General features: G+C 43.2%; 2 protein-coding genes across 2 annotated transcripts; both read left to right on the forward strand.

The window, feature by feature from the left end:
• The first annotated feature begins 130 nt into the window (after positions 1-130).
• On the forward strand, positions 131-4197 carry dynlrb1 (dynein, light chain, roadblock-type 1). Its single transcript, XM_084929746.1, has 5 exons — positions 131-134; positions 527-681; positions 1000-1075; positions 2642-2809; positions 3538-4197. The coding sequence occupies exons 1-5, from the start codon at positions 131-133 to the stop codon at positions 3579-3581; spliced, it is 447 nt and encodes a 148-aa protein (XP_084785872.1). The 3' UTR covers positions 3582-4197.
• A 1773-nt stretch (positions 4198-5970) lies between these two features.
• map1lc3a (microtubule-associated protein 1 light chain 3 alpha) lies at positions 5971-13855 on the forward strand. The gene is made up of 4 exons (XM_084929641.1): positions 5971-6157; positions 9169-9224; positions 10002-10108; positions 12352-13855. The coding sequence occupies exons 1-4, from the start codon at positions 6118-6120 to the stop codon at positions 12515-12517; spliced, it is 369 nt and encodes a 122-aa protein (XP_084785767.1). The 5' UTR covers positions 5971-6117; the 3' UTR covers positions 12518-13855.
• The last annotated feature ends 233 nt before the right edge of the window (positions 13856-14088 follow it).

Below are 14088 nucleotides of genomic sequence, written 5' to 3' on the forward strand. Positions count from 1 at the left end.
GTATATGCAGTATATATGATATAATATTTAATGTGTTTATTATTTATTTATTAAACGTAGTCATCTGCTGTTTAAACTTTACTAAATCTGACGCTCTGAGATTAAATTAATGAAAATAAGTGAGAAAAATATGAGTACAGTACAATTCTATAACCTATGTTTCTCCTTTTTTTTTTTTTTTTTTTACCACGGTAACAATTATTTAATGAATTAGAAATAAATCAGTAACATGTCTCTTACACGGGACATTTTGAATTAGAGGCTTTATCTTGTCTGTATTTCTTAACCAGAGTCATCAGAACCGCGTGACTTTACGGCTTTATCTAACCTGGGAAACCCCTGTACTTTGAAATCACATGCTATGTTTTTAACCGAAGTGACTAAACAGTGTGATTTTTTATGGTATCGATGCAGACCGTCCCACTTGTTTAATGTTATTTTTATATGACAAAGAAAAACAAGGGCTTAAAATTGGAATTTATCGAGGCGAAATGGAATAAAAGAGCCGGTGAAAAATATTGATGAGAAATCCGACTCTTCGGTTTGGACAGTAAACGTAGCAGTTGCCCCGGAGGTTCTTCTTATTCGCCTGCCGTCAACAAAACCGGAGTGCTGCCTGCTAGTTTACAGAGCTGTGAGAGGGTTTTTTGGAACGAATTTCTCCACAAAAAACGAAAAATGGTAGGATAAGAGGACAGTTTGACGAGTATCTGGTGGAACTGTTCACATATTTGGCCATCATACTGAAATTTATCAGTTTTACAGGACGGAATTTAATAAATTGCTAACTGAAGCTAGCTTGCTTTTGCTAGTCGGGCGTTGTCAGTTTAGCAGACGACTGCAGCTTTATTTTTAACCGTTTCTCCCTTTGTGTTACCTTTAAACGCGCTCGCTGGGAGATTATTTTAATTTTGTGTTTGTTACGGTGTTAAACGATTTAAATCCGTTTATCAGCTCACATGAAATGACTGATTTCTCACTGTTGTCTCCGTCCCTCAGGCTGAAGTAGAAGAAACCCTGAAGAGGATTCAGGGCCAGAAAGGGGTTCAGGGAATCATCGTCGCCAATTCAGAGGGTGAGACGACAATGATGTCATTTCGTCCCCTCTTTTAAAGACCTTTCCGCTCTTTGCGTGTTTCTTATTGTGACTGCCACCGTGTGTTTAGCAACTATAAGTCCTCCGGGGTCTGATCCAGAACTCAGGTTTAATAAACTCCGGGTTTGTTAAAACTGAGGCAAACTTTAGGTTTTATTTTTCCCGATAGAGACCTAACTTAAATTTATAGTCGGTTACCATGATAACAGACTCTGTGACCCTTCCCTAACCGGTTACCATGGTAACAGACCGTGTGAGCCTGTCCTAACCTGCTCCCTGCACGTGTTATCTCTGGCTCCTCCCCTCCCGTTACACCTGAAACAGCCGACTGACCCTGGATCGATCCAAATATTGATAATATCGGTACCAGTGTCAGTATCAGATCGTGATACTTAGTTTCAGAGTGTTTCCTCAGAAAGTAGACATCCCTTTACAAACACGGTCCTCCTGCTCCTCCTCTTCCTCCTCCTCTGTCTCATTGTGTTTTGTTGTTGTGCCGTCACATGACCTGTTTGTGCTGAGCAAACACATGTAGGCTGTAGAGATAAAAAGGAGCAATCTCACAGCTGTACACTAAAACACCGCACACTGCCGGGTGTGGGAAGGCGATTCATGATCAGTTTATACAAACCCAAGAAAACAGAAGTGAACAGTGAAAGAAACAAAGTGAGGAGGAGGAAACTCCCTCACAGACCGAGACCCCCAGCATGGAGACAGAGGCCACTGGCAGAGACCTTTCTGGGACTGATTTTATCACACTGATGAGTAAAGGACTCAATTCAAACATTTAAATAATGTTCTCAGCACCTTGAAACGTGGTGCACTGCTCTGTCCTGAATAAACTGCCTTCATATGTTAAAAGCAGCACAACCTAAAGTATGTTGGATAATAATATCACAACGTCTGCAGACACTACAGTAATCATCACATAGAGTGCAAAATAAACCCGAGAAGCATCCTTAGTGCTGCAGCAGCATTCACTCATCTTCACGAATACTAAAAATAAATCTGCCACATATTGATTATTGTTTCACTACCTGATCAATAACAAGTTAAACAACATTTAGTTTATAAGGAAAACATAATTGTCATTCGTGGAAAACAATCCTTCGAGCTGTGATAATCCCATAAAAACCAGGAATGCTTGTTTCATATATGAACTTTCACATGCACGTTTTTCACTCTGTGAAATGACTTTATTATTGATGATGATGTGTTTGTTTTTGTCTGCTGGTTTTTATTCACCCCTGTTCCTTTAATTTACCACACTTGGATTTTCCTTGGTACATAATAAAGCTGGAATCCCATCAAATTATGAATTTAAATACTTTAGCTGTAACAGGACAAAATGTTACCGAAGACAAAAGTATTTTCCTTCTTTGTTCTATTTTTAATTAAGTTTTTTTTTTTTTTTTTTGAGTAATTGAGATCTATTTTACTGTCACGCTTCAGTTTCAGCAGCAAAGAACCAGTAAAATAATGTGTGATGTGGTTACTGGGTGCCTCCACGTGTGAACGTCCATCTCATAAATGTTTTCCCTTCAGGAATCCCCATCAAGTCGACTCTGGACAACTCGAGCACGGTGCAGTACGCCGGGCTGATCCACCAGCTGGTGATGAAGGCCAGGAGCACCATCCGAGACATCGACCCCCAGAACGACCTCACCTTCATGCGCGTGCGCTCCAAGAAGAACGAGATCATGATCGCTCCAGGTGAGAGCATCTGCTGGGAATTACTGCTAAATGAATTCCATTCACCAAAAATGAAACGCTGTTATTCCAGTTAACCTGACTTATAAATGCTTCAAACACGGTCCCATTAGCTGAGCTGAAGCCTAGCAGACAGCCACCATCTACCTGTCTGTCAAACAGGCCACAGCCCTAATTTTGAGTCTTACTGGTGTCCAAATGGAAGTGTTATAAGAAAAATTCAGCCCCCGTTCAGCTGTTATAATCCACAGTTATCCATAGAAGTGGTTTTCGTATCGGGATGACTCAATGCTGGAGCCTCTGGTGGACGTGAGCTGCAGTTTGTGGCTCTTCAGTGTCGGTTTCATCTTTCAGCCCTGCAGTCGCTGCTTTTGGGAAACAAGTTTCCTCCTCTGGGGGAAAGTCGGGCATTCAAATGATGCCTTTTATCTGTTTACATAACTTTCCATAAGAATTGTGTTTTGCCACCTGCCATGTGAACCAGAAATGAGAAGTTTAGAAAAAAATCCTGCCCAAGTCCAGAGAGGTCGGCATCTGGCAGGGAAGATTATTTTACAGCTGCAGCAGCAGTTTAGTAAAACCTGAGAGCAGCTGTTTTTATTAAAACTCTACATTTTAAATATTAAAATGCCCATTATTCAGATTATTTCCTGGCTAAAAAGGCTGGATGTGAACATTTAAGATGCTTTTGTTCCTGAAGTCGTTTAATTTTTTTGCCTTTTTCTTAACAGATAAAGACTTTTTCCTCATCGTCATCCAGAATCCATCAGATTGAAGATGAAGGAGCTGATGTCTGGCTGTTCGCTCTCTTCATCACTCTCATTTAAACGGCCCATTTTCTTTTTCTCGATAAATCAAAATTTGTGTTTAGCAGAAGCTTTTTCATGGGAGGTAAGGTTGTAAGGTCAGGATGTGAAGGTGGAGATGTGTGATCCCGAGGACGGTCAGTCGGCCTGCAGGAGGATTTTTGGGTTGGTTTTTTCTCCATGTTTTAGCATTCCAGCTCCTCGGTTTCTGTGTGTGTGTTTACGTGTGTGTGTGTGTGTGTGTGTGCGCGCACGCGTCTCATGTCACCGTTTATTTCATGTGTAGCAAGCAGCCAGACGTGCACACCAATACACGAGTAACCTGTGAAGTCGCAGACATATGACTGGAGCAGAGCACGCTGGTCTGCAGGTCCAGTATACGAGGCAGAACGAAGGACGTGCTTTGTTTTATTTAGCTCACCTTAAAGGAAAACTGCAGATTGTTATTTATTGTTTTGATGGTTAAAAATGTTAAGGAGCAGTATTTCACCTGTGAGCAGAGAGCGACACTACAAACACGTCCCTGCTCTCACGTCAAGTTTCTGTTCATTTGTAACTATTAAGAAATACAACAATTGAAAACTGTCCCGTGTCTTTGTCTCGTTACTGTTTCTTTTGTTTTTTTCTTGTTCAATAAGAGACTCGTGCATCTATCATCAGCTAAGAGTGCTTCATTTGAGTGTTTTGGTAAAAAGGAGGAGGCAGATAAAACTACTTGAAATATCATCCAGTTGCTTGGTTACACATTCAGGAGACAAAAAGAGGTCGACGTGTCACCTCAAGGAAAAACATCCAAAAACAACCCAGCAGAAAAGCAGCAGCTGAATGATGCTTGGTGTTAAGGTTACAACGTAGGAGGGACACTAATTTTGAATCATTATTGAAAATAATAGGACATGAGTGCATGTGTAGAGTCAGCAATTACATCTGGTTTAAAAATGCTTTGAAGTGCCTCAAAACGAGTTTAAAAAAAACTTTTTTTCAACCTCTGGAAGTTAAAAGTCTGCTGCTGTAGTTCTGCCAAAGATTTGATTTCAGGACTCTGAGGCCGTGTTTCAGTCTTCATGTCTGACAGATCACTGCAGTCAGCTGGTAGGTTTCAGCTGATGCGTTTGCTAAAAGCAATCATTTTCACATTTCACAGTCCTATTTTTGTGCATCGCTTTAAAATCATCTTCAGCTGCAAGATTCGTTTCTTGCACACTGCTTTGTACACAGTTCAAAGTAAAATATTTGCGTCTAAAATATAACGGAAGAAAAGTCAAAAGCAACATAAAAATATTTTGACTTCAACCATGACCTCAGTTCCAGGAAATCTGGGAAACTGTAAAATACAATGATTTGCAGATCTAATAAACCCATTTTTTCTGTACAATAGAAGATAGAAAACATGTCATATGGTTTAATTGAAAAAATGTTCCGAGCCTTTTCCTTACACAAAAAGATTTCTCCAGATTCTCAGAATCTTTCAGTGATATCATGTATTGTAGATGAGGAGATATTCAGTGTTTTCAAATGTTACGTCAGGAGCAACATTCTGAAAATGTTCCACATTTTTATGATGCAGTTTCTGTTGCAGGTAAACCTCTGCCTCCCTAAATGCTGTTTTTATACCCAAACATATTACTGATCTATTGCCAGTGACTCACAGACATGCTAAATGTTCCTCCAGCTGTGTTTTTAGTACCGCTCACTTTTCCAGCCTTTCATTGCTCATCTCCCATGGACGAATAAAGTACGAGTTTATGAGATCTGCAAATGATTGCATTCTTTATTTCAAATTTACGTTTTATTCAATTTTATTTTATTGTTTAATTGGGGTTTTGCATTCTAACTTTTAAAACTTTAGTAAAGTACTCGAGTTACGTTCCACTACAGCACATATCTCGTTAATTCTCTTTATAAACAGTCATCAAAGGCACAAAGTATAAACAAAGTAAAAAACATCCAAAAATAACAGCGAATGAACACAAAATAGTCATAATCACAACGAGATGAAGATCATCATAGATGGAGAATAATCGATAAAATCAACACAGCTGATGAAAAGCATATGAAAATGTCTATGAACTATCACTGAGACACCCCATCCCCCCACCTCATCTAAAACAAACCTAGGAACGCCCCTGCTGAAGCAAAACACAGCCTGACATTACAGCTGATTCACGAACCTTTCATCATTTCCTCTCAGTACAAAATGAAAACACTGCTGTGTCGTGTTAAACTCCAAACCACCGTGTGAATCACGGGCTGGGTGTATAACTAGTTAAACTTTGCACTTCTGTTAACGTGAATGCAAAGCCGCTCTCTGGGTTCAGGGATCGATGCACGGCCCCTTTAAATGCAGCGGGTGACGTCAGAGGCTCGGTTTACTGTCTTTGTTTGTCCGGAGCTGTTTTGGCTTCAGACGAACCAGAGACTCGAACCGAAGAGGCGGACCTGCGCTGTTGGCTGTAACTACTGCGTTATTCATTTGTGTATAACTGTTTAATAACCGGGACCGAGATGCCGTCCGACAGACCCTTCAAACAAAGGAGGACATTTGGTAAGAAAGCCCCGGGGAAGGTGTTATTTAGCTGACTTAAGTGCCTGCAAACAGCCGCTGAGCTGCTAGCCCGTTAGCCGCCTAGCTCAGCTCTTTGTATTTAAAGTGCAGTGAAAGGGTGTCGGTGCTGTGTTACTGTAGCTGCTACAAGTGTCCGGGAGCTAGGGTGGGTAGGCTAACAGAGTATTTCTATACTCGCGAATCAAAGGTGAAAATCCAGTTTTTACTGTGTGAGGCAGCAGCCTCCGGGCCGAGAGGTGTTAAAGGGCCATCTGGGTCACTGTCCGGCTAGCTCGCAGCCAGCTAGGCCTCCGTTTACACGGCCGGATCACCTCACTGGTCTGTGTTTGCTGAAAGGAAAAACAACATGTGCTGACACATTATCCCAATACACGTGTTCAGCGATTTATGTTGAAATATGAGGTCGAGAGACTGCCCCCCACAGCCGGGCAGGGAGGAGCCCGGAGTCGGGCTCGTTGCATAATCTTTCCATTTACAGAGGAGCAGAGATGCAAGAAACGCTGCATTCACCGCCTTCTGCTCTGTGCTTATAACCTGCTTTCAGCCGCTCTCGTAGACCTGTGCGTGCTGTTTGTTTAGCAGCTGTTTGAATTGTGTCACACTGATACACATTACAGAAGTGTTACACAACACGGGACATGTTTACCACACTTGGAGTTACTATAATACGCTTTCCAGTTCACTTTTATTCGAATAGCACCAGTTCATGTTAGGGTAAACACCCCCAGAACCCCAACAATCAGAGGATCTCCTGTGAACTGCACATGGCGACAGTGGGGAGAATGAACACCCATTTAATGGGAAGATACCATTCTCAGGGAGAAGCAGCCATCTGCCTCCACCTTTGAAGGAAGGCAAAGCAAACCTCAAAACAGCCAGTCGTCTGTTTATTGCAGCAGATACAATAATGTTTTCAAAAAAGTCACTCAGCAAATATTTAAACGCTTCATTAAAGAGTCGCTCTCGGACGACTAAGATTTCAGTGTAAACATTACTGAAGACGGGCATCGCGACTGCAGCATCATAAATCCTGTTATGAAGCCCTGAGCTGAGCGTTTGCCCCGTCGCCATCTTGTTTGGATTGAGCCTATCAACAGGAAAGAGTTTACTGAGGTCACAGCAAGGGAGCAGGCCATTTTCCCATGAACCTCTGCAAATCTGCGACCAGATGAGTCGCCCTTTGCTAGCCATTAAAAAAAAGTATGTATCATTATTTCAACATCTTCTTCCTGAAATTTGATGGTAGAAGAAGAAAGAAGAAGATGTGATTAATAAAGACAGACTTCAGCCTTGGTTGTATTCAGTTGCCGACACGGACAGCTGGAAGCACAACGGCTGAGTAATTATTCCTGTTGTGCCGCTGCCTGGGGTGCATGGTAGTTGGTGCATTGTAATGCAAATTCTCTGTGGATGAGTCTTCACGATCACAAAAAAATCAACTATCACCGTCTGATACCAAAATTTCTTTCACTTGTGTCCTCGTGGACGTGAAAAGTATAGTCAAGGCTGATGGTTCGGGGTCACCTGATCCAGCCCTAACCTCATAAAACTTATCAGAAAGGAAAATGTGAAGCCTGATCTTAGAGGTGGGAGGTGTGACTCTCTCCAGGAGCCCAGTGAGGACGAATATTTACATTCAAACTAAAGACAGGTGATCTTGCAGAACCCGGAGCAGGACTGTAGCTGGCTTCCAATAAACACCTCCACACTGAAACAAAGGAGCCATTCACACTCAGCTGCTGCTGCTCTGAGCCACCTGAGCTTTGAACCCGGCCGGTATTTGAAAAAGGAAAAGCAGTTTTTCTGAAATAGGCCAGTAGGAGGTTCAGAGAGGGCAGCATGCTGTAAAATTAGATAGTGAGGCAGTAAAAGAAGAAAAAAACATTGCAAAGCTTGAAATGGGTACTGAAAGGAAAGCCTGTGGGCATTAAAGGAGACGTTTAACATAATAATAATAATATGCAAAGCTGTGAAGAGATGCAAACGCCAGAGCTCTGCCTCGAAAATAAAAAAGACTTAGTGTGAAAGAAGAGGGAAAAATACACAAGCCAAAGAGACTGATGCTAATTAACCACATGGTTAAACAGATCCTCTCTGACTACACCTAGTTTACTCTCATGTCATTTTTTTCATCACTTTTAAGAAGCTTTAAGGAGTCTTTACCTGAAAACCAACTAAAATGATCATTCAGTCGCTGGTTCGTTGTCTCCCAGTTGACTGTGTCGTTCACTGACTAATTGTTGCAGCTGTGTGGGGGAATGGCTCTCTGCACTGCACTAAACAGCTCTGTGATCTCTGAATGCATTCACACATCACACTAGAAATGAAACGTTACAATATGGCGAGGAAGCAGGAGGTTAGAGTACACAACAGGGATGCAGCGAGGACACAAACTTGTAGCGTTGTAGAGCTGCGGTTCCATTTTTCCCTCATCTGGAACGCAACATTTGTCACTTCTTGTGGATTTTCTGACAAAACACAAACTCAGTCTCCATCTGGAGAGGAGAGAACTTTAAATAATACAGATAATGAAAATATCCAGTGTTTTCCACAAAGTCACATTCTATTAGATAATAAATGAATTCGTGCTTATGTGTGCAGTGCATTCATAAAAGCTCATACTGAGCCAGGAAAATCCTGGAGCACAACAGAGCAGTAACCAGCTGCCCCGCTGATGAACTCACCATCATGGCCACAGTATCCTTGGTGAGCTCAGCGCAGCGGCACATGAAGCAGGTTCTGGTTAAACTGACCCTACAGAGGTGATGGATGGCTGCCATCACCAGCTGGTAGAGCTGGAGTCTGTCTGATTACAGGACACGAGGCAACACCCACATGTCCAGCCTCACTGTAGGGAAGCAGACATGAAGTCAGAGTTAGCTGGCTGTCATTGGCTGGACTTTCAAAATAAGAGCGAGGATGGTTCCTGGTTCGACTGAACAAGAAATGAACTTTCTGTTTTTGTGACCATTTGTGTCTTTTCTCCACAGCTGACCGGTGCAAAGAGGTCCAGCAGATCCGCGAGCAGCACCCCAACAAGATCCCCGTAAGCTGCTTCACACTGAATCACACCACACTTCACTGAGCTTTGTTAGTGGAAATAAAGATGATTCCACTGGGATGAACCGGAGGTTACCGGAGTGCAGGAAGCAGAGGGTGGAGTGTCTGAAAGCAGCGAATCAAACCAGTCTCCAGTTCAGAGCGATCGATGTGATGCTTCGGTCCACAGTTGACCTTGTACTAAAAATGTCTTCCAGTCAGAGATTATATATAAAGATTTAGATCATATTACCCAGAACAGGTTTTAATCTGAAATTAAGTTTTGTTAATTTTGTATTTGTGAGCTAAAATTTCAGATGTGACTTTAAATAATTACCTCAAAGTCTTACAGCTCACAGACTCCCAGAAAATCAAGTTTCAACCACAGACTGTACATAAAAGATGGGCATGATTAACGTCATGTGACCTGTTGTTGAGTCCTATTTCTGAAACTTCAAAGCAGAGTGTTTTCCATCTTAACTTTAGACAGACTTGAGGCTAGCAAGCGCGACAGAGGAGTCGCCCTCTGCTGGCGTTTAGAAAGAACATGTTAAAATGTCCGACATGCTTAGACTAGAAGAAGTCTGAGGTTCAGTTCAAATACGGTCATGTGTAGTTTTAAAGAACATGGCAGCAGCTAAAATGCTAAAATCAAGCCTACAGAGCAGAACTTAAACCAATCAGAGACTTCATGGTGGCTGTGTGCATCTTTTGTATACAGTCTATGTTTGTAGGGCAGAGTTTTTGTCTTAGTGACACTCGTCTGTGTGTTTTGTGCCTGCAGGTGATCATTGAACGGTATAAGGGAGAGAAACAGTTACCCGTTTTGGACAAGACCAAGTTCCTGGTACCGGACCACGTCAACATGAGCGAGCTGGTCAAAATCATCAGGTAAGCAGAGCTGCACCAGCATCAGCACTGCAGGTTATTAGCTGGCATGTGTGCATCTGTGTGTGTGCAGCTGTCAGTGAGTGTGCATTGTAGTCTGTAGTGTTTAAAATACATTTACTGCAGTTTCAGGTCAGTGGATCTGGCACAGTTCAGTTTGCCTGATGAGGAGGAGAGGCTCATTCTGTTCACAGAATAATGGGCCAATAAATTAAAAATTTTACAGTCCAGCAGTAAAGACATATAATAAACCATAATATATCTGTGGTTTGTGAGGCCACTGGTAATAATTATCATCCAAATGCTGAGGAGGCAGAAATAAGATGGTATTTTTTTCTTTTTAATGTGAATCAGCCATAAGAGTTAATTAGCTGTAGGTCCGTCGTGCATCAGTGGATTTACAGATGGTCAGCGTGCTGGAGTTTGTACAAGATGAAAGTGTTGGCCTCTGAAGTGAAGGCTGAGGGTGGAAAATGAAAGAGGAGGGAGGTGAAAAATGATAATGCAGAAGTGTTCCTCGATTCAACATCCTCAGTGTTTAGAAAAAGCTCCGTCAGAGTTTCTGTAGTGAAGCAGGGTTCAGTTAGCAGTGCTGGGCGCTCTCAGCACACGTTTGTGTCTCAGCCTCGGTGTGAGGCAAAGATCCTGTGATGACTAAAAAATCAAGGGTGCAGTGTACTCCACCCAGGACAAGGTCACCAGGATCTCACCCTGGAGCCACAGCTGGGCTTAGCCTAAAGAAGGCTTGGTGCACCCCAGTGGGCCCACCACCCAAGGGGGGCGCTGTAGGGGTTTGGTGCAGCGGGGAGGTCCTCGACGATCTCCTCTGAGACTCTGCTCAGGAAACAACGGCTCTTCATTTCACTGTAATGTTGTGCTGCCCAAAGCCCCGCAGATGACGACGGGTCCAACACAGGAACAGCATATAGCCTGTTAATTTTCAAAATAAGAGTCTGCAGCCTAAAAGCTCTGCTGGTGAAACACTTCCTGTGTGATGTGAAGCTGTGCGAAGGACCGAGCAGAACAAAGTGAGAAGTGTCAGATGGGTTCATCAAAGAGCCAGAAGCCACAGATAAGAGATAACAGCTGATTACCTGCAGCTCAGATGTGTGAAGCTGCTCCTGATGCAGACTATGTGCAGGTTAGGCTGTTTGTTTGATTAAAGAGTCTTGGAAATGATAACCAGCAAGTTTGAGTAATAATTCACTAACTGGAGACTTTTATGGACAAAATAAATCTTAAAAATAATCAGCGGATGAATCGATGGTGAAAGTGATCTGTGGTTCAGCCTTTCAGCCTTCGGTGAATCGGCTGCTGCTTGTTGATTAAAAGCTCTAAACGAACATAAAAGGATATTAAAATCAATACGCAGAGAGACGGGCGGCCGATGTAAGACCTTTAGAAAAATGCGCTCGCTCATCCTGGACCTTCTCAGGACTCACGTGATCGACTTCTCAATCAATTCTAAGTGATTTTAGGCGCTCTTTATTTTGAGCCGAGCGGATGGGAGAGGAAGGCGGGGATTAAAGTGTGCGCTTTGTGCCCGGCGGCTGTGGTCGTGTCATTCAGAGGCAAGAATGTACACGTTTTATACGGCGGTGCCTCGTACATCATGTCAGGAACCCAAACTATGAACACAACCTGCTGCTGACCAGGTGGTGTGCTCAGCATCAGTTACCATGGTGATTTAGCCAGGTGAAAGGAGAGCCGCTTTCATGAAACAGAAATCTCTGACCTCAGCACCGCTCACCGAGCCATTGACCGCGCTCCGTAGTACGACCCTCCGAACCCTCAGTCTCTATGAAACAGCAGCAGGAGGAGGCGCTGCCACAGCTGGAAAAAACAGTCAAGTGCTGGAAAACCCGCAGAGATCATTTCATCTCCCAGTTTCACTTCTATTCCTGCTGCAGAGATGAAGCCACACCCACTGGTTACACCTCTGTGACCCACTGCAGGGCTGAAGGATATGTCAGTTGCAGGAGTTCAGATAACTGATCTTATCTCCAGCTTGACCTTAAAAAGTGAAGTGATGGGTGGATAAATTTTCCACTTCACTGTAAACGCTCATAATTCAGCCTTGAAAAGTTGCGCTGACTGTTGACGTTTCCTTTAACGTCTGAAACTTTTTCCTTTTTTTGTAAATCTGTGACCTGCCCTGATTCGTCTGTCGTACCTCTGTCATAACAAACTGAGTGTTGGCGATCCTGTAGCAGCAGCACCATAATCCTCCCTCCTCCCTCCTCCAGGCGCCGACTGCAGCTGAACCCCACGCAGGCCTTCTTCCTGCTGGTCAACCAGCACAGCATGGTGTCGGTGTCTACGTCCATCTCTGAGATCTACGAGCAGGAGAGAGACGAGGACGGCTTCCTCTACATGGTCTACGCCTCGCAGGAGACCTTCGGCCGCTGCTAGGGAGGGAGAGCGGGGACGTCCTCGGGTGCTGTGAGAGAAGAAAGAGCGGACGACCAGAAACTCCGCCTCCAGCAGCGCCTTTTCTCCCCCACCCCCCTCTCTTTCTCTCTGTCGTAGTCGAGCACCTTCTTCACTTTGGTCAGTCAGTAGCTCCGAAACCCAGAGAATATCCTGTGTCTCCTTCAAAAAAAAATCCGATCGCATTTTCCTCCCTTCTTCTGTTGGCCCCCCACAGGCTGAGTTCTCTTATTTTGAAAGGGTGACACAAACCGACTAGTGATAATGAAGTTTTTAAACGATGTCTCGATGATGCGTGATTGGCAGGCGGAGGTCAGGGTGTAGCCTGAAGGAGTCAAAGCTGATCAGTGCATCAGCAGGTGTAAGCTAGAAGATTAGAGTCTGAGAGATTTCATTTTTTCCTTTTTAAACTCATTTTGAATCTGTTTTTTTGTTGTTTGAAACGTAGTTTAGTTTTTGTTTGTAGCTCCGAGTTTGTTTCCTGTCAGCCGAAGCTCAGCGCGCGCCGCCGCTGGCCAACCATCAGCTGACAATCGTGCTCAAAATTACTGTGATCCTCATCGAGCTGTTAGCATTCACAGTAATTTTCCATGTGCAATATTTCTCCTGACACTAACGCTGAAAAACACTCGCCGTTCATATCGTCTGTCTTCATTCACGACCCCGTAAGCACAACGGCGCGAGGTCCCGAAGACACTCAGAGTAGGGTGTTTGACGGGAGGGACGACATGGCGGGAGGCTGTTATGCTTTTATTTTGACACGCTGAGGCGCTGCGGCGGCGCCTCCTCCCTGTAAGAACACCACGGTAGCATTCACATAATAAATGTATTTAATGTAGGATCTGAACGAGCTTCTTTTGCACATCGATTAATACAAATATATAAAAAAAGACTTGGTGTAGGTTTTTTTTAGTAATTGCTGTATAACAACTCTCTTTTTGTATCTGCTCCTCGTTTCCGTCTTTAACAGGAATTCACTGACAAAAAAAGTTCTGCACTACAAACCTGCATGTTTTACTTTCCTTTTTTTATAAATGTTTGTTGATTTTAAGCTCTGGATGTGATTGTATTGTTTCAATTTAGTCCTTTTTGATGTCTCCCAAACCAAAAACTGAAAGTAAGTGAAAATATGTTTGAAACTGAAAAAAAAAAAAGACCCGTGTTCGTTTAAAGGATCGTATAATCGAGCTGTATTACAGAGTGTGTGTTTCTTTAGGCTTTCTGACGTTGTCACTGTACTGAGGGTGTACATAGATGCGTTGCTACAACCTAATTCAAATTATTTGCCAATAAATAAATAAAAAGTTGCCTTTAAAATGATGACTCGGCTTTTTTCTGCTTTGTTGTGTGAAGTCACTTTCAGAGGTCTGCTGACTGCGATGGTGTTCAGAGGCAAGACTATAGAAACTGTTTTTGGACACCAAACTGTGGACCTGACTGTAGCAATAAATGATGAGACGACCCTACTTCAAAGGTTTTTGCGATAGTTGTGCATCAGTTTCTCAGGTGGGAGAACTCGCCTGCAGGTCCTGGCTTGTCTCCATCGTACTGAG

Source organism: Perissodus microlepis, chromosome 5 (genome assembly GCF_051167445.1).
Source record: "Perissodus microlepis isolate ML-2025 ecotype Zambia chromosome 5, ASM5116744v1, whole genome shotgun sequence".
NCBI classification, from domain to species: Eukaryota; Metazoa; Chordata; class Actinopteri; order Cichliformes; family Cichlidae; genus Perissodus; species Perissodus microlepis.